Source organism: Atractosteus spatula, chromosome 9 (genome assembly GCF_055471065.1).
Source record: "Atractosteus spatula isolate fAtrSpa1 chromosome 9, fAtrSpa1.hap1, whole genome shotgun sequence".
Classification (NCBI taxonomy): domain Eukaryota; kingdom Metazoa; phylum Chordata; class Actinopteri; order Semionotiformes; family Lepisosteidae; genus Atractosteus; species Atractosteus spatula.
The window spans coordinates 3,560,255-3,588,237 of NC_142714.1; the positions used below are offsets into that span (position 1 = coordinate 3,560,255).

Consider the following 27,983-nt stretch of genomic DNA (forward strand, 5'->3'; position numbering starts at 1 on the left):
TAGATTTTGAAAAGCAGTATCTTTATTTTTACACACCACCATACACACGATTAATTTAACTTTAGTTACGCCTTTTCCATTTAATCAATTGATAAGTCCCCCCATTTTGACAGACTCCAGCTGGCAGGAACAGTATGGACGGCTTTAAGACTCTCTCAATGAACAACAGAATGGCCACAGAGGACGCGGGGGGCTTTTCGGCCCATCAGGGTCACCCGGTTCGTCCCAAAGCTGGAAGTACTGGGATCAAGCATCTGCCCAGGAAAGGGAAAATATAGGGAATCCAGTCAACCCTACTGGGCTTGTCTTTGGGAGGTGGGAAGGAACCAGACAACCAAGTGAAAACCCACAGGAATGCTGTGGGACCATGCAAACTCCACACAGACAGGCTCCCTCCCTCAGAGTCGAAGGAAAGACCTGCAGGATGTGAGGCAGTGGTCCTACTCACCATGCAACAGTGCCAGGCATAGGCTGACTACATAAAACATGAACATATCATCCTGTACAATGAGTTAATTAAAAACAGTATGTGGCAAAGACACTTCTGTACAATGCCTCCCTATTCACAATATTAATACAAATTCTCTATATACATTTTAAAACAAGGATTTGAGCAACTTAGTTGGAATCATTTAAAAGCAATTAATTAAATTATGTGTGGCAGCTACATAGGGATTTCAAAAGGCTCTGCGTAGAAGCAGTCACATACTCCTGCTCCTGTTCTTTATTAAATAGTGGAACTAGATTATTTTTTTAAAAAATGTATTCATTTAAACCTCTAGTATGATACTCAAACATTGCACATTGCAGATTCAGTGTTACAAAAACGTACACATTTCACAGACCATTTTCGCCTATAAAACACCATGGCATTGACGCAAATAAAAACAAAAACAAATTTGAAATATAAGTCCAGTGCTGCAACAGTTGGCTAATTTAGAGGAATAATACTGAGCACTGCTTATCTGTTATTATTTATTCACCTCAAGATCCAATCAAGCAGCCCTAGACACAGAAGAAATGTTGAGGACCGAAAGACTACACACATTCAGGATGAAAATAATCCAGAAGTACAAATTTCTCTATTGTGACACAGGTCCCACGGCTCTTAACGCCCACTGTAGCTCATTGTAGCTCAGAAAAACTCCTGACCACCTCCTCCTTTCACTTCAAGAAGCTCATGTGTGCCAGAAGGGTAGGATCAACATGCGATCGGATCAGCAACATGCCACTTGTTCACACGGAGGGTTCCCGCGGGAGGGACGTCCGGGCTCAGATCATGTCCAGCGCGGGGGGCAGCTGGTCCCCCGCCTGCTCGCCGCCTGGGGGACAGGGCCTGGGCGAGCCGTCAGAAGGCGGTCTGGGAGGGGGGTACCCCAGGTGGTGTGGAGGAGGAGGAGGGAATCGGGGGAACATTCCTGGCGGAGGAGGAGGAGGAAGCGGTCCTCGTACTGTGAAGCACAAATTAAAGTGCATTTGTTTGTTTTCACATCATAGGGTTTTAGTTTCATTTAAGCTTCCGCGCACTTCGTCAGTGCTGCACTGGGGAACGCGGCGTTAAAAAAAAACGGATGCTTACGGCCCATCGGGGGTGCTCCGGCAACCCTGGGGTGGAAGAGCTCCGGGGGTCCGAAGGGGGGCCTGCGAGGAAAGTGATCTCTGGGTGGCCCTCGCATGGGGAGGCGGAAGACAGGGCCCCCCCTGGGGTCAGCATCCGGGGGAACACGCGGGTCACCAGGCATAGACAGGAAACCCTAGACAGAGGCAGCAGTGTGGAGCAGGGGTCAGAGTTCTGGCCTTGTAACCGGAGGGCTGTGGGTTCGAATCCCAGCCGAATCACTGCCAGTATGCCCACGAGCAAGAGACTTCACCCACACTGTTCCAACAAAACAGCCAGCAGTACGGTGCTTTGCATGAAATCAGCAGCAGTTTGTTTCTGCACAGTTGTTTCCATTCTGGGGAGATGGTTTCTAAAATTATTTTCTATTGGTAAAACTCTTTTTATTTGCTTAATGTTAAAACAATACGTCGGTACTTACGTCTTTACTCTCGCTTTCTGATACCCCTGAAGTATCCGAACTGTTTTCAGGAAATGATGCCTCTGCTGTAAAGGAAGAGAAATTCCTCAATCACAACCCATAGCACATTCCAGTTCCTCCTGCAGCATTGAAAAAACCCTTGAGGATTTGGTGAAAAGAGAGCAACTCGAGGTCTTTAGGTCAGAAACTGAAGGTACATGAGGCAGTAACCAGATAACTAGAAGTCTGCTAGTTTGGCGTGTTTTCTAAACTGCTAGTTGTAATAGAAAAAGACCCTCATTTAACACCAAGGGACACTTACACTTCGACAGCTTTTTTTAGCACAGATGAGCTCGCTAGCACCATGTCGTGAGATTCATCGTAGCATTTCTATTTTTTACGCCATGCAGTGCTCGATATCAGCAGTGGAGAAAAATGTCTAAATGAACAAGGATAATCCTGGGGTCCTATGACAAATGACAGGACAGCTCACCGGGTCTGTCCGCTGGCTGTGGGTTGTACCCATGTGGGTCAGCAGGACCTGGCAGTCTGGGAGGCAGCGTGGGCAGGGGAGGTGGCCTCCGGTAGGGAACACTTGGGTCTGGGTACGGATATCCTGGAGGACAACAGCAGTCCCATTTTAATTCTGGGTACATGTCAAGCATTATACTAAAGGAGGACTTCAAATCTCCTTCCTTTTAAATATAGCATTTTGTGTGTCCTGGGCCATCCTGTCATGATTTGACTAGGTGGACTAGGGTTAGAAATGCATCATGGAAGTAAAATAAAACCTTGTGCAAAAAAATTCTCAGTCTTCAAGACAAATGGCAATTCTTACATAAATTAAAGCTTTTCCCGAATACAAGACAGTCAAGTAAAACAATCTTTTTGTACAAAGAACAAATAAGAATCATGTTTATATATTAGGATAGGTAAGGTGGGACAAGTGAAGGAAAATAATTTCAGAAGATCCAAAACAGAGGTTCAATCACTTCTGAACTTAGGAAACTACAGAAGATACTCCTGTGCAAGGACTTGAAAACAGAACATCCCTGAGGCCAGAATATAACCACCTTGTCCTTATACAATAAATAAAAAAACATTTGAACAATTTATTTTAAAACAGCATAACTCCAGCATAAAGGACAACACTAGAAAGAAAACTACTGTTAAGAGGAATGTGTTAAAAATCAGGTGACCACCAGCACATGCAACTTTATTCATGCAATAAACTGTAGACTTACTTTGCAATAAATTAGTTTGAAAAACAGGGTCAATTAGTGTGCATTAGAATAAACAGTGATGTAATAATGATGATGATAATGGTGGTGAGAAGGATTATGGACCTGTTGCAAAGGAGTCCGATCACTGTACAGTACTGTCAAACATCAAGTGCATTCTCATAAATGACATGCTAGCTTCACAACGGTGGAGCAAAATATTTTGAGAGAACGAAGTTCAAAAGGTACAGACAAGCACTGTAAAAGGCACACGCGGGCGTCAAGCGCAAGCATCAGGCAAAAGGTCTGTCCGCATCACTTAGATTACTTTTAAATCCTAGTTCAGTATTGTCCGTCATTGAATAGAAATGAAAAAAACACCGTATAAGGTCAAGGACAGTTAACACGATATCAACTATCATTTTCTTTAACAAAATACAGTGATGCCATAACAATTTGCACCCTCCAGATAATGGCACTTGTTCTCTTGGCTCAGAGCAAATGTCCCTCAAGAACATTACAAAGTCTTCTCCTCCTTCATGCTAATTCAGAAAATGACACTATTTAAAAAATGGTGTCAGAATGGTCAAAGTGTTCAGAAATCTCTGGCACAAATGTGTCAAGCAGCTGAGTACTCAGAGAAACAGTCTGCTTATTCGGCTTTTTTAACAGCTTTGTGCTACAAGCTCATTCAGCTACTCACAAAGAGCTCCGATATTGGAAAAAAGCTCTCTAATAATCAGTAACAGAGCATGAAAGAAGGCAGAAACAGAAGAGGAGATTTTATCCAGAAATATTGAAGCTTGTCAGAATATGCCTGATGATCATCAAAAATAGATGTTGCTATAAAAAGACAACTTAACCCATATATTAACTCAAACACATTCCACAAGATAAACTAGATTAGGATTAAATGCATCTTGTGTTTCTGACAAATATACAGTATATATGCGTATGAATAAAAAGAATCGATGAATATCTCAACAGAGCAATGCTACTCTTTCTGCTGCTCAGCCTCCAAAGCCAGAAGATGAGTGACCAATGCCCGATATTATCCAGAGGGTGTCCACACATATGACCATCACTGTACCTGGTGGGGGCACTTGGACCCTCCTGTCTCTTTCCCATGTAGGAGACAATGATCCACTGTCAGAGTGAGAGCCGTGGTTTTCCAAAATCCTGTCACAGTCCAGACCTTCACTAAGAACTGGAGGACCTCTCGATGCTAACAAAATATAAAACAAATAGCCTGATGTTATTTCTGAATCCTAAATTCAATACACAAAAACACTCCGGCCAAAGAACAACAAGAGCACGGCTCATTTTCTTTACTAATGTATTAAAGATTTCTAAACGAACAACTTCACAACAACTTCCTGTATTTTTTTGCCTTTTGTCTGCTATATCAAGGATATAAAGTGTAAAATATGTTTAAGAATACATTTTGCTGCTTGTTTTAAAATCTGAATCTTTGCCTGAAAGAATGAACCTTTTTTTAACCTCTTATTAGACTGCTAGTAACTGCAATAATCAGGGCTAGAGCTTTGCTCAGCAACAAAGCAACACTGACTCAGGGAATTTTGCTGCTATGCTCAAACAATGCATGTAGCACAATTACACATGTAATGCTAGTTAGAGTGACTATACCTTTCAAGTTTCTAATGTTTCAGGCTTTTGACCGCTCACAGCAAGAACACTATCCATCTATTTGTGACCCTGCTTACTGATGAGGAAAACAAGCTCTCAAATGACTGATGTTGTTTTTTCCCCCCATACTGAACACAGACATGATGATTACTGACAAAAATACACTCTCTACAAAAAAAAAAAAAAAAAGATTAAACACCTTCTCCCACAATTTGGTTATAAATCTCTTCCAAATCCAACTTAAAAGGTACAGTCACCTCAGCACTGATTTACTGCTTAACCTTCATGAAATGTGGCTGATGGGACATGCGATGCAAGTCCTACGTTTTGCGTACCAATTTCCAGCAGCAATGTATTTATTAATAAACATGTCTTGACAACAGCGTCACGGAGGTGCCCATAGCACCGCAGAACCACATGGCATGCAGACAGCACTGACGGACACGTCACCTCTGCCCCCAGGCCCGCCGGGAAACTGTGGAGAGAGTCGCGCCGGCCCGTCCAGCAGCGTGGGAGGAGACAGGAAGGCCCTGGTCTCCGAGGAAGGCCGTCCCAGCGGAGAGGGGCCAAAGGGGGACCTCTCGCCTAGTGTCAGAACACAACACGGGGGTCAGCGCCTTCCACAAACCGAACGGGCCGCCAGTCCGAAGGCTCCGGACGGGACGCGTTTTCCCCACTGTCTCAATACGAGCTACTGAGGGCGACGAGTCCGCAACGGGCACCTGTTCCACTACGTGGTGGAATGGCACGTAAAACAGTCACAGATTCCACCTAAAGAACTCACTCAGAGAGAAATCACAGCATTATAATTTAAGTAAGAATCCTGAGGGGAAAAAAAGAAGTATATAAGAAGAGTAACCATTTCTTCCATTACATTCTGGTTATATAAATATGCCTTTGCATATATATTTGCGCAATATAAATGTATTTTGTTCAGAGGGTATATCAAGAGGCATAAAACACAGGAGGAACAGCAAACAAGACAACTGCAGACTAAATCAAGTGAAAATAATGCGAATTTAAATTATTTTCCTTAGGATGGCTCTGATTGGGGTCACACTTTATTCTCCAAGTTCAGTCACGCCAATGATTAAAAAAGAATGTTATCATTACTATGGTAAAGATTTCAGAAGTTTGATTGTAGATTAATTCTCCATGTTTTGTTTATGTGTGGAATACTACTTTGCCATTGGCAATTTTCACACCTGAAAACTTTGAAACTAAGTTACAACCTATTAATTTTTTTAAACATTCAGCTCGAGCCTTTACGTGGTATTCATTATACTTGCATGTTTTAGGGCTTCATTAATTTTCTTATTTGCACGGGTAAAAACCACGTAGTTGTTGAGTAAAACCTGCCCAAACTCGAAAGCTGGAAGTCGTGTAGGTGATAAGAGAAAGTCACCTCTGAACAGGGGCCGCCCGGGAACGTCCAGCGCATAAGGGTCCTTCTCCACCAGTTCCAGTCTGAACTGCGCGTCCGTCAGCCTGCACAGAATCAACATCGTTCGCACCCAGCTCACCCTGCGTTTCACCCAAGAGCTACATACCACACTCCCCACCGCGGTCACAGAGGGACGCGACACTCTGAACACACACTAACAACAAGGTCAGACTGACATCAAAACGAGCTTGACACGGACCTGCCTGGCACTGAACCATAAAAATGCCAACAGCAAAAAACACATCACCCTGATGAGGAGCAAAGTCAGAAAATGCTTTTCATAGCAGTTATCAATGGGGTGAGGCGAGGAGAATGCAGCTCTAAGGTACACTAATGTTACTGCTCTCTCTAAACCGCTCTGCTCCGTGGGGTAGTTTCCCGTCTGGAGAGACGTCTCTCATGGCGCTCTTACTTCTGCCGGAGGTGCGAGTTCTCTCTCTTGATGTCAGCCAGGTCTCGGTCTGCTGCCCGCGCTGCCAGCTGGAACACAGACGGAAAAGCAAGAATACCAGTTTGTGTGAGACGCAGGTTATAGACCTTCTTTAATCAACGCATATCCCATGCAGACAACCGCTTTCACCTGTGCGCAACGCTCAGCTGTGTGCCTTCCGACATTTAACAGTGTGCAGAGGAATTCTGGACAAGGTCACAGATGAGCAAAACTTTTCTTTTTTTAAAAAAAAGAAGAAATGAGATATTGTGCAGAAGTCCTAGTTTTGTGAAGTAACCACAGCACTGCGCTGCAGGTTCAGTGTGGACCCATTAGACAGAGGCCATGCTGTAAGACTATCCACGTGGGAAGTGTGTGGGGGCGGGCAAGTTCGGCTTATTTTGCCTGACGGACATAAAGAACGAAGACGGAGAAGCTCAGAGAGTGGACTGGAGAAGAACGAGAACTGATGATCTGAGGGATGTCCTGCTCCGAGATGAGAATCACGAAGAACCGAGAAGTGCCCCCTCCCTACTCACCCAGTTATCGTGTGCCTTCTTCTCATGCGATGAAATCTGAGAAATGCACAGAGCAAAGAGACAAGCGCGCTGTAAACAGACTGTTCTGGATAAACCAAGTAGAAGAGGCAAGCAATACCTTCAACTGGAATCAAAAACCAAACTGGAATCCAGTATAATGAAAGCAGGGCAGCCATCACAAGATCAATATAGTTCAAACTGGTTTAACAGAAAGACCTTCTCCCCAAAGGATTCATACAGAACAAGATAAAGACACAATGGCTGTGTGCACTAGACATGACCTGCATTACCCACTTGGGCAACACAATAAGCAAACAACTTAAACCTTAGCTTTGCATTTCAAGGAGGAAATCTTAACATCAGCTGTGTTCAATAAAGTCTAAAATTACTCAGTTCTGTAGAATTAAATATTATAAGATCTGCCTTCACTGGCACTTAAATTACATTAGTCTATGATTTGAATTGTACCATCTAGAAGTGACAATACTCTCTAATTAACTTAATAAAAAATATTCTATATTAAAACAACAAACCTGATTTTTATAGGCCTGGTATGTCCTTTCCAATTCTTCTTCAAGGTCCTTGGCTCTTTGCCTACAAGAAAAAAAAAGAATGTTGGAAATAAAAAGTTGCTAAAAATGTTTTAAAAGCACCTACACAATGCAATAAACAGATTCCAAACCAAGTCCCAACATCCATCAAAAGTAGCTTTCCAGATATGTACAAACAGAAAATTATAAAATCTTAGAAAATCAGGGTCAGCTGTGTACGATCTTCCCGCGGGTGTACAATTTACCTGTATGTGTTGAGCTCCTCTGCTGCCAGGCTGATCTTCTCATCGGCTTTTGTGAGCTTCTGCTCCTTCTGCAAGCGTTCCTTCTCCTCCACCGTCAGCTTTCTATCATGCAAGCACACACAAAAAATAGGAAACACTTCATGAACAGTTTTAACCCCCCCCCCCCGTAGTAATGCTGTATGTAATGTAACTCCTCTTCACAAGCTATTCCATTATGATGTCTAAAATACAGTCCCACAACCCTTCTCAAAAGCTGCTTCAGCAACACTGGCAAATAACCTCCCATTAGTAAGTGAAGATAAGTTACTAAGTGCTTGCTTACAAAGCTTTAACTGATGAGATGCATTATTCTAGTGGTAAAGACATGAAAGCCAGAGAAAAAAGCCCCCTACCTTCACTGCCTGTCTCTATTACAGGAAGTTTTCCAACTTCTGTTAAAACTTCCGTTTTAGAAATGAATGCATTACATACGACAAGTCCCCATGTAATCAGGCATGGCTAAGCACCTGTGTAATTTGAGTTCATTTTCCTGGTACATCTCAGTCATGATCTGCAGTTTCTGCTGGAGTTTCTGTGTTTCGCCAGTGTACTTGGCACTTTCAACCTGCAGCGAGCTCTTCTCCGTCTGAAGCTTCCCAATGCGATCTGCCAAAGCAAAGTGCAATTTGAGCTTCTGGGCCCCCGAATCCAGCGTTCTTACCACAGACACAGGAAGTGCCAATTAAAATTACGAACATGGGCTGATTCAGTCTATGGAGGAAAACACGCTTTTACAGCACATTTTAGCAAGGAAAGTCAAAAGTTTTTTTTAAACTTAGCCCTTCTGATTTATCTATGCTTAAGAGACCTTGTTTCTAGTTGGCCAAAGCATCGAATGCAAAACATGACCATACTTAAAAATGGTCTCTGTGTAGCAAGTCCGAGTGGTTATTAAAGTAGCTCATGTACCTCGCAGATCTTCTTTCATTTTCACTTCATCCGCAAGTCTGGCAAAGACCCTGTTCTTCTCTTCCTCCATAGACTTTAAATCTGCATTCATCTGAAAGGGAAAACAGCCCTGAAACACTCACACTCACTCTCATAAATTCTAAATCCTCTTCGCATGAAGGCTGAACTATGCTGTATTATTTTACTTAGTAATGGACGAAACGGAGTGTCTCTTATTAGACACATACCAATAAAAAAGAAAAAAACTGAAGAAAATCTCATCTGACAGGTTTAAGCCCGTCTGATTTTAATCAAACTCACCCTTGCAGCATAAATGAGCTTCTGCACTTTTTGCTTCTGATGCATATCTGTTTCAAAAGAGATTGAAATACAAAAAACGGATTAAATTTGACTGGTTTCAAACTGTTAGAACTAGTCAAAAACAGGAGGTGGTATCTTTATCCTGATGTGGAAAATCATCTGTCCTCCATGTGACAGCTGCCATCCATGCCAGCTTTGAATGCTAAACAAATGTAACCAGTCTGGTCTTTTGGGGAGGTTTTGAATAAAAGACTGATTGTATTTTTTATACACATATAATGTTTTAAAGGCTCTCATTGTACGAGAGTCTCTGTTAACTGTTCTACAATAAAAAAAAGACTAGAAGAACGAGAGCAGTGCCTAAATCCCCGTTTTCTGTTGTGCTGGTCCCGTCTTCCTCTCCCTCATTTGCCTCCTCCTCCAGCTCAGAATCCCAGTCCTTCATCTTGAGCAGGCAGTCCGTCAGAGTCTGGATGGGCAACATGAAAGGAAACGTGAACACGCCTTCTGCAAAATCCCTACACCTGCACAGCACCAAAACCGAGGAGAATCAATCTCCATCACGCATCTAGAGCGCAACAGACATACAAACGAGAGCGCTGCCTATTGCCCACTACAGGGCATGTTACAGTAAAAACAGCTTCACCTTAATCTGCTCTTCCTTATTTGAGCTGTCTGCCTGCATGTCTCTCCGGGAGCTCTCGCACATCTTCAGCTCCTCAGCAAGCTCGCTCAGTCGCTCCTCCCATCCCTCAGCTTCTTGCGCAAGCTGAAAGAAAATCCAAAGCAGGCAAAGCCCTTTTAACATGGCTGCACCCAGGCGGCATGTCTGACGGCAACCGGCCGAGACGAGTCACCTTTATCATCCACAACCCTGAAGAAATGAAAGGAAATATTCCAGCATTTCCCCCAACGACGGCGCATGCCAAACACCACTTATTTACTGACCCGACCTGATGGATGACGATACATAGGTGACCTACAGTATGTCTCAACAGAAGTGATCCAACACTTACAGTGCAGTTTGTTTTCAATTACATTCAACACTGTCCCTATAAAGATACTGTATATAAAGTACTTGCAATTTAATGAATTGTGGAACAGAAAGTATTGGACTAACTGTAGGATGAGTATTTCTTTTATAAGATTTTGAACCTCTTGGACCATTCTTGAGCAACAGAACAAGCACAAATAACATGATGCAAGCAATGATGCTAGAGGATTCATGAGCTTTATTTTTGAGTTTCAGGCATTCATAAAAAAAAAAACAAATGCAGAATATACCATACCTGGGATTCACTCTCGTGAAGATGAGAGTTCTCTTCCAGTGCTGTTTGGATATTTTTCTTCAGTCTTTCACTGTTAATGTCGTAGACCTTCAGAGTTGTCTGTGCCTAAACAAGTGGTATAGACAACAAAAACATACCTTTTTTCAAAAACGCCTTGAACAAAATAGCAGCTCTATAAAGAATATGGCTGCTAGTCACCATTCGTTATTATTGCATTGCATCATTATTATGCAAAAAGGTAAAACAAACAAGCCATAACCTCAGGTTACCTGCTCCATCTGTGATTTCACATCTCTTGCCTCTTCTTCCAAGCTCTTCAAAGATAACTGCATTCCAGCAAGCTGTCAACAACACAGCAAATATATTACTAATCATTCCAATCTCAAAATGTTCGATGTATTAGGCAAAACCAACTTCATTAAGCAATTTTATAAAGCAGAAAAGAAAATAAAGACATCAGCCTGCAGCGATCTCCTAACCCCAACGAGTAATGGTAAGATCGCTTTTGGGAGCGTGAGCTGTTTTCTCCTGATCACTTATGAACGTCACTCACCAGCTCCCCCTGCTGGGACCGTGTGGCCTTCTGAGAATCCAGATCCTGTTTCAAGCGCTCAATTTCATCTTTCAGTTCCGCATTCGACTGTTCAAGTTTCTTAGACATGACCTAAAACAAGACAGCAAGTCTCTGAGCTCAAGTTTAGAAACAGGAAAGGCGCCACAGACGCGAGGAGGCCGCTTCGCTCACACGACAGCCAGTACTGGCGGCACATTGAACTTCGAACCCCTAACCCCCAGGAACAGGACACTCAAGCCTAACCCGCGTGTCTCTGGGAGCTGGGAGAAAACGAGAGCATTTGGTGAAAACCTACACAAAAATGGGGAAATATGCCAACTCCACACACACAGGTGCCCCGAGCTAGAACTGAACACAGACCCTGGAGCTGTGCGGCAGTATCGTGAAACCACCATGCCACTGTACTGCTATGTGTCAGCTTTTAATCACATGGACGGCTTTCTCCTGCACGAAAGACCACTCAGGTTTAATATAACTGCAGCATCTTTGGTTTTGCAAATACTGTATTTAATTCTTAACATTTTTTTTTAATTGCCATCACTCTAGAAAGGGAAAGTTTTTTAATATTTACATTCCCAGGTGTTTATTCAGACACCCTGTCATACACTCCATTACCTGCAGATTCTCTTTCTCCGTGGCTTGCTCTGAAAGGCCGCCGTTTTTCAGAGTGGTTTCCAGGTTTTCGTACTGCGAACACAAAAAAAACCCAACTCAACCCAACCTTCTTTTTAGGGTGAACAGTATGAGCTCTAAGAAAGACAGTAACACGTGCTGGTCTGAAAGAGTGAATAAGGGTAAAATAAGTAAAGGAGACCTGCTTACTTTTCGCTTGCACTCGCTCAGGGTCTCTAGAACTTTGCATTTTTCTTCCAGCAGCTCTGCTACTTTTTCTCCAAGTTTCCTCTCCTTTCCTGGGGGGAACAAATCCCCAAAACAAAACACAAACAACCTGCTTGTAAGCAAAGAACAGTATGTTTTTGCTTCTGTTTACTTGCAAGACTACAGCACCCCTGGAGGATCTGCCTCAGAGAAAACAAAATGGATGCCGTCCGCAGGGAGGAAGAGGCTGAAGTCTGCCTGCTAGCCCACACGCCAGGTCATGACAGCATAACACAGAACAGGTGCAGAGCGTATACAAATGGTGGGTCATGACACAACATTCAGACTTTATAGATCTATACAAAGTACTTTCAAAAGGTGGTAAAACATTTCTATACTCACCAACATACAACCTGCTTTTTATCTGTCGGGGAAAAAAGAAATGGGAAGATGCTGTTAGAAAGCGTTAAAATTCAGACTTATGAAGGAGTTAAAATATTTTTTATTACATAGTAAACTAAAGGTCATGAAACAGACAGTACACCTTCCAAATAATTCAGCAAACCTGTTATGTATTTCTGCATCACAGGACTGAGGAAGACACTGGCAGTGTTCTTTAAAGCACCCATTTACCCAGATAGACATCTCTGAATATACAATTACATCACTCCTGTTAAATCCACATTTCAAGACACCCCCTGACATTATGTAAATAATCTCACTATTGTACCACAAAATACTGCTTTTCATCTGTCCAGCTGGAGTTTCTTCTTCTTACATTTCAAGGTGAAATTTGAGGAAAAGCTCTTACAAAACAATATTTAGACAAAAAAATGAAAGAGCATACATAAGTTTAATTTAAGGAAAATATTGAACACCAAATGCAGGCAAGATTTATTATTTAATATATTTATTATGGTTGTAATCCAGGTCTAGCAAGCGCAACTAGGAAGCACCTATCTTTAAGATTTTAAAGGCATGGAATACAAGATAGGTCATATTTCTGGCTACTTCTGAATCAAATCAAAATTAGAAAATCAAATCACATTATCAGTTTTGTCAGGGTTATATCAACAACCTATAATTCTGTAGGATTACTTCACATATTAAAGGTCTTCGTTTTTGTGAATGGGTCTTTATGAATTTGCCGACAGATTAAATTCCCTCCTCTGCCTGGGTGAAGCTGCAGACTGTGAGCAGTGCGAGTAGTGCAGAAAGTGAGACGAGTCAAGTTTCCTGTTACTACACATGCTTTGGGGAAGGTGTTGGAGAAGACCCAATTCTCACAAGAGACACCATGTCCACCCGCGCGCTGCTGTATCAGAAACCATCTAAAAGCTACAAACAAATGAGGGCCTCTCAGTATTCTGGTGCTCAGCCGGCTTGTGGAAGCTAGCAACTCTCGTTCGTCAAAAGCCTCAGGCTCCACAATAAGGCTTGACTGCCAGGACGCCCACAGCGTGCCATTCTCCTGGAGAACTGAGGCCCTGTGTTCACATGTACCCATCCAAAGACCTACAGTTTATCCACCAATTTCTCTTCAGTCCGAGTCAGACAAAACTGGACTGCTATTTTTTTTAATTTTTCTTTCAAGACCCTAATCGTGTCTCTTTTGCCGTTTCTTTGTTCCTGAATATAAAGGTTCAATTATCCTGAAACATCATTCTAAGTAAGACCTTGCAGTCCTGGGAGCAACTTAGCCTTTTGCTTTATACAGCTTTCCCCGTGACGTTAAGACACGGCTGGCTTCTCGGTGGGTATCTCCCCAGGGACACGGGTACAAAGACACATGGGGCCTCAGCTAGGTGGCTCAGGTCTATTAAGACAAGGACTAGCAGGTTTCATAACAGCACCGACCTAGAGGTGAGGCGCATAACCTCCGCACTTTATATCTCGCACAGCTCACTGTTACACCATCAGGCCCCATTGTTACTTATTTCATCACTGGAGTGTGTTTAGGCTGTTTCCCAATGTGCTGGGTGGATGCACTCTGTGATTAAGCTTTATGATGTATATTCGTACTGTACGTCTTTGATTGTATGAGCTCACTGAACCACATTCCGTACAACGAAGGCAATGAGGTATCAAAGTTGAACGTGCTGGTGTGGTTAAATGGCATCTCCATATGATCTCTGCATGCTCGTGTAAGTGAGTGTGCGCGCTCTGGGATGGGCTGGTGCGCCCTGTGGGACTGATCACTTCCAGGATAGCTTCTGGGTGGTCATGAGGTTCAATGGGAATAAGCAGACTTGTAATGATGGATGGATACATGACTGAATGAAAAAGAGTTGCATCATTGTTACACAACAAGAAAAATGCAGCGTTACAGAGGCTTAAGCAAGCTAACCGTAATTTCTGATTGCAAAATAAGACTGAATTAATTGACATAAGGTATGAAATATGCTTACTGAATGACAGGATCTACAGAAGAACATCAACACGGTTATTCCTCCCAAAAAAGCAGTGAGGACGACTGCTTCCCAGGGCAGTCCATAGAGGTCAGGGCCAGGCCTCATGTCCTCAGGCAAGGACGACACAGCCTGAGGGGGGAAGAAAGCAAAATGAAATATTAAAGAGACAAGCAGAGGATCTCAGTGTTCACAACCAACATTACTGACAATTCCAAGCAAAAAAGCTCATTACAATTTTTTCATGTCATCTTTGGCAAGAAGTATATTTTGGACTAAAAACTCCCTGGGAAAATGATTTAATTCACAGTGATGCTGGTCACTGAGGGTGTGCATTAATTTCTTTTTAAAATGGAATTGGGATATCATTCTTTTAAATGAAGAGTCATAATGTACCTTCTTGGAAGGCAATTTTTAAGTTGCATATACAGGATGCTGGAAAAGAAATAAACTGAATTAAAAACATAATTCTAACTAGATACCATCAACAGAACATTGCTGTGGGATGTGTCTATGTTCTATAAACTTGTTATTATGCAGAAACACAACCACTGATTAAGAGCAGCAAAACAACTAAAATTTTAAAGTCAGCTTCCTGAAACACTTGACACATTGCAAAATACCCTCCAGCATGTAAACCCAGCTGAGCACTGCGATGCGTCCCAATGACGATACAATACACACATTGTTAAATCTGGTCCATCGACATCAGGACCAACCTTTGTATGGATTTTATTTGTTGACTTCTCCTCCGCTTTCAATACAATACAATACAACCACTGTTGCTTGCACAGAAACTCTCAAAGTACTTCAATCCGAATGTTAGCTTGATAAGGTGGGTGCTAGATTTCGTAACGAACAGGACTCAACAGCTCAAACTGGGGAAGTGCTTATCTGACATTCGCTACACGTCAATTTGATCACCACAGGGCTGTTTCTTGTCCCCTCTGCTGTATATTTTGCACACTTATGATTGCATAAGCAAACAGATAGACCTCTCATTAAGTCTAAGTGTGCTGATGACACAGCTCTGGGAGTTTATTAAAGGACACAGAATACCATCATGGGCCCATTCTAAATGGTTTTACTAACTGGTGCAACGAGTTCTCCCTAAAGTTAAATATTTCAAAAACAAAGGAACAGGTTATTGATTTTAGGAAAAATACCACACCTCCAAACCCACTATAATTGATGGTCAGCCTGTTGAAATTGTCGATGACTATAAGTACGTGGGACTGGTCACTGACAAAAACCTAAAATGGGACAAATGTTGTGACACTATCAAAAAGGCCAACAGAGACTCTTCTTTCTTAGGAAACCCGGCTACTTTAAGGTGGATAAAACTATTCTTACACTTTTCTACAAACCATTCATTGAAAGTGTCTAAACATACTGCTTCACTGGTTGGTTTGTCAACACGAGTACCGGTAATTGTAAAAGGCTGGTAAATCGGTGAATATAAGTGGCAAATAATCGGGAATAATCAAATCAACTTGAGCATCCTTTACAGACAGAGGGTGACTAAGAAAGCCAAAAGCATCAGGGAGTGTGTGTCTCACCCCTCCATTGCGGATTCACACTTCTCCCAGCTGGGAGACACCTCTGTGCCCCCAGGTGTAAAACCATCAGACTCAGGAAATCTTTCATCCCCACTGCAATCACACTCTTAATGCCAAGTCACTACCTTGTCTCTTGTTTCTTATCTCCTGTAACACTACTGTACTCTCTTCCCTTTTGGTGATGTTTATTTGTCATTGTGTTGTGTTTGACTGTGCCGTAAAACAAATTTCCCCTAGGGGGACAATAAAGTTCGAATTGAATTGAACTGACCGAGTCAGCCAACTTAAAAAGTATCAGCAAATTGAAGAGTAAAAGCCGGAAGTCAACCTCGGGATAGGTAAGAACTAAAAAATGAAAACCTGTTAAAAATATAATATATGAAGCACTGCCACTAACTACTGCCACCGTTTAAAACTCTAATGTTATTCTTTTCTTGGATCTCGTTTGAAATGAACGTGCACAGAAAGAAAATGTAACTGTTTGCTGTCTTAAGGAACCGCTATCTACACGAAATCATAACTGCACACGCCAAAAAAAAATGTTTTGTGCGGTAAACACCGCCTGGCACGTCACTGCACCGGCAGCGCGTCTAGCAAGGTTTGACTTGTTTTCAGACATTTAACATGTTCTCTCACTGCTGGCAATCGGTTCACGAGAAAGCACGAATATAAAATGCAACCACAAGACGTCACTGGAAAGATAACAGACAAGGGAAGGCAATTTCGCAGGTTGCAAGACTCACATCCTTGACCCTCTCCACCGCTAGCCTATAGTACGTTCTGGCTGCAACTGTGAAAGCTGTCCCATCAGGTGAGCCGCCGACTAGGTCGTTTATGCTTTCATCTGCCATCATCTCTGTCCGCCACCACTCGGTTTACTCGTTTTCCCGGTGAAACGGTAATATATATATATAAAACCCCAGACGCGGCTCCGCTCGGCTCGTCTGTCACTTCATGGTTACGGAGTCCTGTTTAGGCAGCGTGCAGCGTAAAACGGAAAGCTTTACGTACGTACAAGCAAGTGGGGGTGCGAGGCGTCCTATTGTAAATACTTTTTAAAAATATGATCCGCCCTTTTCTGTTGAATATTCCAAATCATTTTTTTTTACGAACACCATTTTATCCGTGTTCATCAGAAGGCTTTATTGCCGGGTTAAACAGCGTTATACGGAGCACGGGGTATACCCCGGCCCCCCTCTAGGCGGGTGGTTTTCTGGACGTGGTTTGCTCCGCACGTCACCAATTGTCGAGCGCCACACGAACACCGGCTGCGGACTGTCAGTCCGGCCCTGGCGTGCTCGTACCGGGCGGCTCTCGGCGTTACAGCTGCTTGCATGAATACCACCACGCCGATTGGGGATAACGAATTAAAAACCGAGTAAACGCAGCCCACAAAAGTCTCTGCGCCCCCATACCATCTGCGTTACACGGTGAACGCCACAGCAATGCTTACATAAATAGGCATGTATGGCGGGCTGGGCTATACGGGCTCCTGTTCCACGGTGTCAGCACTTCACACTGAGTTCACATTCGTTTCGTTTCGACTTTACGTAAAAGAGACACCACCTATTCCTGTATGTTTATCCTGAATACACTTTCTCCTTTTTTTATATTTCAGTGAAAGGAATGGACAGCTCGCGTGCGGGTGTGGGGAAAGTCCACTCGAGTCTGCCCTCCACGTATTCACTTGTCTGCCCACCTGTACAAACTAGTCAAAACTGCCGCTAAACTAGTTTAAAACTTCACTCACCTCCCCGGTGTCCTGGTACAATTCCATTTCGACAAGCCTGGGAACTTCACATTTTTTTTTTGTCTTCCGAATCAGTTTTTAGAAGAGCCACCCGTTTCGTGAGGAAAACAACTCGCAACCCTTGAGCATCGTTTTCAGACGAAACCCACACCCCCCCGGCCCTGCGTCACCCACATCGGATTTCACACCGGTGACACGACAGACCAATGACAGCAAGCAAGGCCTCCAAAAAGAAGTTAAAGCAGTGAAAAAAAAATCTTAAAGCGACACCTTGATCAACATTAATCATCAGGTGCAAGGATGAAACAAGTCGACTTGCTTCGAACCACAGGCTTAAATTAATAGGAACAGACTTAAACACGGCAGAGGAATCAAACTTTCGCCCATGACGTTTGAAAGCCTGCTTGAAAGTGAAAACTCTGCCATGCTAAATGAAACGTCCCAGGATGTACAGCCGAAACCAAAATTATTCATCCACCCACAGCAACCTGTAACGCTCAAGTACATTCACCTTATCCCTGAACTTGACGTTACCTCCTCTTTAAATCCTACTGCAAATTCCAGCAGACGCTGCTTTTTATGTTAATTAATTTAATTAATTAATTGCTTACACTTATACAGACATTTAAATGTCTAGACTTTTTATTTAGAAAAAAATGTATTTTTTTAGTTATGTTATTGATGTTTTCAATACCCTTTCATACTGTAAAATTGCCTTTGCTAAATCAATGTTTACTTACAGTTCATTAAGGGTAGGAATAAATTGGAGACTACTATAAGTGAAGCATCAAACAGCCCCTTACAAACAGCAGAGTCTACAATACTACACTGCTCTAAAGGTAGTCACTTTCATTTATAATCAGCTACAAGCACATCAATATTTCAATGAATGTCTTCATATTAACGACTGGTTTAATCAATGGGCACACAACAGCTGTTTTCTATTGAATATCTGAAAGTTAGCTTCAGATCTAGAGATATCCAAAATCCTTCCATTTATTAAATACTCACTAAAAAAGCAAGCTTCAGGAGTAACATACAATGGCTGATTAAAAGATTTTTTGGAAATGTATTTAGATCAAAAATATCCACTAACTATAACAGTATAATGTAAGAATTAAACTGGTAATTTTACATAACAGTTTCAGAAAAGATGTAAACGTCTCAGTACCATACTGCTGAGGTACTGAGACAATGGTGTGAAATTCAGACCGCTATAAGAATGGATATTATGGATATGGATATTAATTTAAACACAACAAGCCACATCAGGATAAAAAAAAAAACACTCTTACCTTCATAATTTGAACTTTGACAGATGACCAGCCACTTTCAACATGGGAAGGTGATCCATCTTGGACTACATGCTTCAGGACTGAACCCAATTCAGTGTCACCCGTTCAATGTAACAAAGCAAAAGGTATTTCTTTATTTTAACAGATGTCCTTATTCATTTTTGGGTCAGTCAACATTTGTAACACATTTGTACCAACAGTAACAGAACTGGTGTCATGTGTAAATAAGACATTTTTTAAATAATTGGTTGTTATAACACATTAACAAATGGAGAAAAAATACAGGCATCTTCTGATTAGAATCACACTCTCTCACACACACATACTGTACACACAGAGAAAGGCAGTTCTATTGAACTGATTTTGTTTTACCAGTTTTTGGATCTTGCTTCTGTGCAGCGAGCCGAGAAGTTGTGCTCCCATTTGGCAGATTTTTAGCATGTTCCTGTGCAGCCGTGTGATTTCTGGTGTGGCCATCGCTGTCTCTAGCGTGCTCATGGGTGCTCCTAGTTTCCTCATGTTTCACCACAACTCTTCTCGCTGTGGAATGTGGGCCTTGTCCTGCCCCATCTTCAACATGATTTTCACTGTTCCTTTCCTTCACACAAGGGACAGTGAAACAGTCTGACATATCCGTGCCTACAAAAATAAAAATGTAATAATTGGGATTCAATAACAGAACTTTTTATCACCAAAAAGTTATAAAGAATATTATTAATTAACACATCACTGTGTCTCCGGGATGTGTAAAAAATACATTCACATTAAAAATAAATACTTGCAGTTACATGTATCAGAAAACGAAATGATAATTGATGTCAAGCACTGATTGTGACACACTTTAAAAATAGATCACTGTTGTTAATGATACCCAACACTAGCAGCAAGAATTAGACAAGCAGATCAGAAAAAATCTAATTAAAACAAAGTATTGCTGAAAAATATTTGAGTTATTTACTTAATCTTTCAAAGTACATTATGGAATAATGCCATGACCTTAAAACTAATTCTTATAAGGAATATCACAAATGTATACTTTATTTAATTGCATTGATTATATATCACTAAATTCTATTTTTGCTTGCAATATTAGGTGTTTCATTTGAAAAAAAAACTAATGTGTGTAGTACCTGAATTTTCATTTACACTGATATCTCCTGCCTCTGCAGTGGATTTACAATTTAGGGTTGACAGAAGATGTTCTAATTTTTGAAGGGCCACGCTTTTGCAATGAAAGTCATCTTCCTTCATATTTCCCTCAGTACTTGAACCTGTTGAAACTGAAACTGTTTCCTGATGATGTTCCAAAATGCGTTCAAAATCAGAACAAATAGCCAGATCATCATCGCCCAGGCCTGAGATTCCAGTCTCTGTATTTTCCAGGCTGTAGTCAAGCCACAAGAGCTTATGCCTCCCAAACACATCCAGCAAATACTGTATGTCCTGCGTTGTCATATAGGCCTGTATCTTTTTAAATTCCTTAAAGACCTTTGCATCCTTGGTGGTCTGCACAGCACAGTGTGGGACATCCTGGAGTTCAGCCTCATGGCGGAGATGTTTTGAAGACTGGATTGAGGATTCATGCACTACTTCTTGATCCTTCATTGAAAGTGATGCTTCAGTGCCTTCAGTGCGTTGTTCCGGAATTAAAACCTCATTGTCTTTCGAGGTTTCTGTGGAATTTGTATTTTTGCTGGTTTCATCCCAGTGGATATTTTTAGACTTGGCTCCTGAGTGGGTCATATCCTTTTCTTCAGAGGCTATGGCGTGGATTTCTTCATCTTTGTTCATTTTGGTATGTGACCTATCCATCCCTTCTTGATTGGAATAAGCAGATAGTGTATCTTTCAAATCACTTAAAGCTTCGCCTTCAAAAGTTAACTTGCTGTCCTCCCTGTGGAGTTTGCCATCTTGTGCTCTTTGATCTAATATCCAAGGTCTCTCAACATGACTTGGCTTGTGTATTACTGTATCTAAAAGACCTGTGCCTCCTGAAAGTACCCCATCTTGACCTGGCTCTCTTGTTTCCCTCTGTCTTTCACCCTGCTGGTCACGAACAGCTGTTTTACAAGCACCCCACCTGCTATCCTTGTCAATACAGCCTTCCTCCCTTCCATCCTTACTGGGAAACAACTGTTCACCATTAAAGAAGCTTTTCTCATTGTAAATGGATCCATCCTCAGCTACACCAAGGGACTGAGTATCTGAACTCAAGACATTAAAGTTACCTTCTCCAGTCTTTTCAAGTCCCTCCCTGCTGTGAATTGGTAAGGAGCAGTCAAGATTTTTGTCATCAAGGCCCTTTGGAGCCGGCTGTACCAAAGGCAACACATCATTCAAAACTTTCCCTTGCTCGGACTGTATCTCGATCCCATCTTCAGTTCTTTGCACATTTGGGGATGGCACTGAATCACCCATCTCTATCAGAGGGTCTGCTGTTATGTCTCCTGAATGTGCCTGGGTCGGTACCTCAGCTTTCTGCTTCTCTTCATTAGCTTTGTCTGCACTCTCTTTTATCACGATGCTCTTAGTTGTACCCTGCTGCTGTTCTGATTGTGCTGTTGTGCCTAAAGGCTGTTTAATCAGGGTTGTTTCCTGACTTTCATCGCCTTGGGATTTGAACCCTAGATCTAATGCTAATTGCACGTTGTCTATAGAGGTTTTTACATGTTCACCAGCATCACCATCAACTGGCAGCACCTCTCCTTCAGCAATAACCGTATCTTCAAGGTCAGCCCTGGACTCTGACAATGGACCTTGATTATAGTGTGTGGTCCTTACATCTGACACATTTAGGGAATATAAATCATGCTGAATATTATCTCTTGAATTCTTCTCTGGATGATGTTCTGCGTTTGTAATCTCTTTAAGTTCTAGAGCACTCTTCATTATAGTGGATTTTTCTCCATGACATGACTGCTTTTCCAGAGGTGGTGCATCTTTAGGTGATACTACATCCGTGTCATATATTTTATTCAAACTTTCTTTATCTGAGCTTTCCTGAAACAATCCTTCCATTTTACCTGATAGGTCTTCCTGCATCAAAATCTTTGATTTTTCTTTTAAATCTCCCATTTTGTGAGGCTCTTCCTCATATTGTTGGACAATTTCCATATTTGCTTTTGTATCTGTCTCCTTGGTAATAAGATTGTCACTATTTGCTTCTGACGCATAAGTGATATGAGCTTCATCAACCTGTAGTTTCTGACTGTCATTGTCTTCTGGCACAGAAGTGGTATGAACTTCATCAACCTGTAGTTTCTGACTGTCATTGTCTTCTGGCACAGAAGTGGTACGAGCTTCATCAACCTGTAGCGTTTGCCCTTCAGTATCTACGGGCACAGAAGTGGTACGAGCTTCATCAACCTGTAGCTTTTGCCCTTTAGTGTCTGCTGCCACAGAAGTGGTACGAGCTTCATCAACCTGTAGCTTTTGCCCTTTAGTGTCTGCTGCCACAGAAGTGGTACGAGCTTCATCAACCTGTAGCGTTTGCCCTTCAGTATCTACGGGCACAGAAGTGGTACGAGCTTCATCAACCTGTAGCGTTTGCCCTTCAGTATCTACGGGCACAGAAGTGGTACGAGTTTCATCAACCTGTAGCTTTTGCCCTTTAGTGTCTGCTGCCACAGAAGTGGTACGAGCTTCATCAACCTGTAGCGTTTGCCCTTCAGTATCTACAGGCACAGAAGTGGTACGAGCTTCATCAACTTGTAATTTTTGCCCTTCAGTATCTACTGGCACAGAAGTGGTACAAGCTTCATCAACCTGTAGATTTTGCCCTTCAGTGTCTTCTGGCTCAGAAGTGGTATGAGCTTCATCAACTTGTAGCTTTTGCCCGACAGGGTCTTCTGGCAAAGAAGTGGAACGAGCTTCATCAACCTGTAGCGTTTGCCCTTCAGTATCTACTGGCACAGAAGTGGTACGAGCTTCATCAACCTGTAGCGTTTGCCCTTCAGTATCTACGGGCACAGAAGTGGTACGAGCTTCATCAACCTGTAGCTTTTGCCCTTTAGTGTCTGCTGCCACAGAAGTGGTACGAGCTTCATCAACCTGTAGCGTTTGCCCTTCAGTATCTACGGGCACAGAAGTGGTATGGGCTTCATCAACTTGTAATTTTTGCCCTTCAGTGTCTTCTGGCACAGAAGTGGTACGAGCTTCATCAACCTGTAGCGTTTGCCCTTCAGTATCTATGGGCACAGAGGTGGTATGAGCTTCATCAACTTGTAATTTTTGCCCTTCAGTATCTTCTGGCACAGAAGTGGTATGAGCTTCATCAACCTGTAGATTTTGCCCTTCAGTGTCTTCTGGCTCAGAAGTGGTACGAGCTTCATCAACCTGTAGCGTTTGCCCTTCAGTATCTACTGGCACAGAGGTGGTATGAGCTTCATCAACCTGTAGCGTTTGCCCTTCAGTATCTACTGGCACAGAAGTGGTACGAGCTTCATCAACCTGTAGCGTTTGCCCTTCAGTATCTACGGGCACAGAAGTGGTACGAGCTTCATCAACCTGTAGCTTTTGCCCTTTAGTGTCTGCTGCCACAGAAGTGGTACGAGCTTCATCAACCTGTAGCGTTTGCCCTTCAGTATCTACGGGCACAGAAGTGGTATGAGCTTCATCAATCTGTAGCGTTTTCCCTTCAGTATCTACGGGCACAGAAGTGGTATGGGCTTCATCAACTTGTAATTTTTGCTCTTCAGTGTCTTCTGGCACAGAAGTGGTACGAGCTTCATCAACCTGTAGCGTTTGCCCTTCAGTATCTATGGGCACAGAGGTGGTATGAGCTTCATCAACTTGTAATTTTTGCCCTTCAGTATCTTCTGGCACAGAAGTGGTATGAGCTTCATCAACCTGTAGATTTTGCCCTTCAGTGTCTTCTGGCTCAGAAGTGGTACGAGCTTCATCAACCTGTAGCGTTTGCCCTTCAGTATCTACTGGCACAGAGGTGGTATGAGCTTCATCAACCTGTAGCGTTTGCCCTTCAGTATCTACTGGCACAGAGGTGGTATGAGCTTCATCAACCTGTAGCGTTTGCCCTTCAGTATCAACTGGCACAAAAGTGGTACGAGCTTCATCAACCTGTAGTGTTTGCCTGACAGCGTCTTCTGGCTCAGAAGTGAAATGATTATCATCAACTTGTAGATTTTGCCCTTCAGTGTCTGCTGCCACAGAAATGATATGAGCTTCATCAACTTGTAGCTTTTGCCTGACAGGGTCTTCTGGCACAGAAGATGTATGAGCTACATCAACTGTACTGGGCTTTGTTTTTAATGGGCTTTCAAACCTAGAATTCAGCATGTTTTCAGTATTCTCACTGGCACTGGTTTCTTCTATCCTTACTTTTGCCTCACTGTCACCCTGAAGATCACTTACATTTTCAGTGATATCTTGCACAATGTCTGATTTCTCAATCTGATTTTCTGATAGTAAAGTACTTTTTCCAGCAATGTTTATTCCAGTTCCATCAGATTTTATGGTATGATCTTCAGACTCTATTAGACTTTCAGATTTTGAAGCATTATTATCCACTGGCAAATCTAATGCTTTTAAATTATCTTCTGAATAGGAACTGATCACATCATGTTCCATGACACTTTCTACATCCAGTTGAACTGCAGATGGTTCCTCTTCTTTAAGCCTATTTTTTTCTTCTTGACTGTTTTGATTCAAACCACTTATGTTTATAGCACCAGATATGATGGGCTCCTCCTTAGACAGTATATGCTCTTTGTCTTCATCGGAAAATTTGGCTAAACTTTCTTCCCCTAGGATATGCTTGCTGGGATCATAATCTTTAATGTTGCCTATGGACTCTTCACCCTGAATTTCTTTAACTTCTTTGCCTAAAGTATATTCTTGACTGCCCGTTTCTTGAGAACCCTGAAATGAACTATCATCATCAACAGCTTTACGTCTTGCCTTATAAAATCCTACAATACTATCATAGACACTGCCATACCAACCTGTATTTTCCTCTTTCTTGTGCTCTTCATCTTTAGTTATCACTACGTCTGGAACAGCATTTGATTCTTTCATCTCAGCTTTTAATTCAGACATCTGGGAGCTTTGCTCACTGGTTCGCTGGAGAGCTGTTGTTGTTGTTGTTCCACCAGGATCTTTTGCTTCTTGATCCTGTACAGTATGAACCTGTGATTGACTAAAATCCTGTCTTGGTGTTTTCGCATCTACAGCAGTTTCTAACATTTTACTTTCACCCTCAGTATTTTCTCCCCTTCCCTCACCTTCCTTGTCACTGTTCTTCTGACCAGAGCTCAACAGATCCCTGACACCAAAGCTAAGCCAAGACCTGGCCTGTGCATCCTCTTCCTTTATAGTCTCTGTCTCAGCTATCACCCTTTTATTACTCGTTGCTGGACTTTGACCCCTGTCCTGCAGTGTGACTTTGTCTCCTTGTTTTTCGGGGGCATCTGGACCCCCAACTTCAGACGGAGTTTCCTGACCAAGACCAAATATGTTTGATAGTTGTCCCCCAAGCCAACCAGATTTTTTCGCTTCTGCCACTGTTTCCAGCTTATTACCATCTAAATCATTGTCCTTCAGATCCAATGCAATCTTCCTACTCCTAAAGGAGTATTGTTCCTCTTTCTCTTCCTGGGAAACATCATCCTCTTGGCCTCTGATGCCCAGCCATCCAGTAATTCCAGATCCAAGCCAATATGACCCACCTCGTTCAACAGTCTTGGGCTCCTCGCTTCTGTCAGTGGTGTGCGGTACTGCCGGGCCATTCTCTTGCCCTTTGGCAATACCTTCGCTATTCTTAAATTCTGTTACAGAGCCTCTTCCAGAGCCACTTGCTTCTGGACTTTCCGTTTCATCTTTTGCTGTTTCTTCCTGATGTTCTTCACTGTCCCAGTGACTGGAGTCACTCTCTATGAAAGCACCGTTTCCGTCTAGACAGAAGAAGTCATGTTCCTGAAAGGAAAGAAAAATTCTTTCATGAGAACATTGTGCTGAGAGAACCAAATCCCATCGTGCCCAAAAATCATGAGAATCCTCTTTTCCCCATTTTTAAAAAAAAAATTAAACAGGGGAAGGAGGTCACTAATTACTCTAGTTCCTATTTTAATCAGATTACATTTATGATGACAAGAGTTTTACGAGATTATTTCATCAGAAATTCACGCGGAAAAAGGCTGGCAGAACATTAAATTGTCAAAGGTTATCAGAGTAATTATGAACTTATAACTCTACTTATTTAAGTTTAAATTATGTAGATAAAGAATTTGGACTTCAAGGATAGAACTGAATTTTTTTTAACTTCCTTTTTTTAGCCAACTAGTACAAGAGAACCATGCAAAACTCACTACCTTTGTAGGAACCTGCACTTCTTTTGTTGCATAAGTCTCTTCAACCTCAACTGCATCTTTTGGGAAATAACCAAACCGCTTGCCGATCTAAAGGAAAGCAACCAGAATTTCATTACTTTTATTATACTAGACTTTACATTTCAAATCGTATAGCATTACAATAATATACATATATTCCAGTAGTATCATTTTTAACTATGGGCATTAATATGAGATGAGCCCATGGGTCTTATTTTGTTTTAATAATTGGATTTCAATGTTTAATATCATGTTAGCTCAGTGAATCATCGTACTTTGCATTGATACAAATGCATAGGGAAACAAATGAACAAAATCGTGAAATTTTCCTCTAAAGCAACAATAAAAATCAAAGACCTATGTGTGTTTTATAAGCAGTTATCGCTCCTTATGGCGGTTTTCAGTTAAATATCTGATTTCAGTTTAAATACATACAGTTCCTGCCCACAGGTCGTCTCTTTTTCCTGAAAGTTTGTGATATACGAATATTACGTCACCGCTTCTGAAGTTCAAAAATCTGCAGTCGGGGTTCATATAGTTTCGTATGGCCTGAACTCGACTTATTGAGCCTAAAACGATACAAAAAAACACAAAAGGTCATATACTGGCAAAACGGAAAAAAAACAAGCAGTTATTAGTAGCCGTAAAACATTGTTTGATCTTCAGTTTGTAGTGAGAGCAATTAAAACACCATTCATTTTTAAAATTGCGCATTTTGCTTTGGCAATCAGGAAGCAATGGCTCAGCAGTGCTATATCCACTCGTTGAAAAGTATGTATAGACTTTAAAATGGAAAATAGACATTTATATATATATATATTAGGCTTGTAACGTTTACCTTAATATGCGAAATGAATGTTATCGACCTTTGACCTATAGTTTGCTTAGTCACCGAGTACCAAGTCTAAAATTTGTTAACTCTGAACTAAAAAAAAAAATATTGCTACGCAGATCGAGATGTATTTTAAAAAATATCCATATTCTTGTATAAAGATAAAACAACAGGCTGATAATGGTTACAATACTGTACATTTGTCGAAATAGTCTACATATGCTAGTAGATGCACTGAAATAACATATATAATGACAATATTTAAAAGCAAGTAGAAACCTACTCCAAACACGAGTGCTATTAAAAATCCTTTCTCATTAATAATTGTTACTTTCTGGAGTTGTCGTCATCTGGAAAACTTATTTCTCTATTTAGACCCCATATTGTAAAAAACATTGATTCTTACTTTCACACTCAGGATCTCCACATGTTTTGAAGTCGGACAGTAACCCCAGACTTTGCCTAGTGTTGAGTAAAAACAAAAGAGCTGGCAGAAAAAGCAGTTTAGCAATCCCCCGCACCATGTTTTTAATTAGACGAAAAAAGCCATGTTAAACAGTAGAATCAGCTTAAATACGTTATTTTCACAGCGCCATAATATGAGTTAGAGAAAGTCGTTTTCTAATGAAACAGAAAAAAGGCTTAAAAAGTTTGAAATTCAAGATATAATCCTGCTAAAACAGCGACTGTTTAAAATGCGGAGTCAGGTCTGTTTGAGAGTAAATCATTAACTGCAATTGAACGGCTTGAGGGCAAAGCCCAGATAGCATGG

At 41.8% G+C, this 27,983-nt stretch overlaps 1 protein-coding gene across 1 annotated transcript; it reads right to left on the reverse strand.

Moving 5' to 3' along the window:
• On the reverse strand, window positions 1–27,829 carry mia2 (MIA SH3 domain ER export factor 2). Its single transcript, XM_088924425.1, has 30 exons — window positions 27,618–27,829; window positions 26,815–26,948; window positions 26,362–26,448; window positions 24,056–25,966; window positions 20,167–23,029; window positions 19,409–19,675; window positions 19,037–19,116; window positions 14,433–14,564; window positions 12,427–12,448; window positions 12,028–12,116; window positions 11,821–11,892; window positions 11,185–11,295; window positions 10,901–10,972; window positions 10,632–10,736; window positions 9,989–10,111; window positions 9,703–9,811; window positions 9,343–9,389; window positions 9,043–9,133; window positions 8,601–8,739; window positions 8,095–8,196; window positions 7,832–7,892; window positions 7,299–7,334; window positions 6,742–6,809; window positions 6,291–6,373; window positions 5,336–5,470; window positions 4,329–4,463; window positions 2,512–2,634; window positions 2,040–2,104; window positions 1,580–1,754; window positions 1–1,451 (listed from the first exon to the last, which is right to left on the reverse strand). Exons 1-30 carry the CDS (start codon window positions 27,733–27,735, stop codon window positions 1,273–1,275), a joined length of 7,734 nt encoding a protein of 2,577 aa, XP_088780551.1. The 5' UTR covers window positions 27,736–27,829; the 3' UTR covers window positions 1–1,272.
• Between the last annotated feature and the right edge of the window lie 154 nt (window positions 27,830–27,983).

What these genes read in the sequence shown, in the direction of transcription:
- mia2 (XM_088924425.1), bottom strand. Translation starts at nt 27,735, where the DNA reads ATGGTGCGGGGGATTGCTAAACTGCTTTTTCTGCCAGCTCTTTTGTTT. An exon ending in ATAAGGAAGAGCAGATTAAG is followed by an intron (nt 9,812 to 9,988) that starts GTGAAGCTGTTT and finishes TTGCCCATCCAG; the next exon opens with ACTCTGACGGACTGCCTGCT. An exon ending in GAGGAGCTCAACACATACAG is followed by an intron (nt 7,893 to 8,094) that starts GTAAATTGTACA and finishes TTTTTCTTGTAG; the next exon opens with GCAAAGAGCCAAGGACCTTG.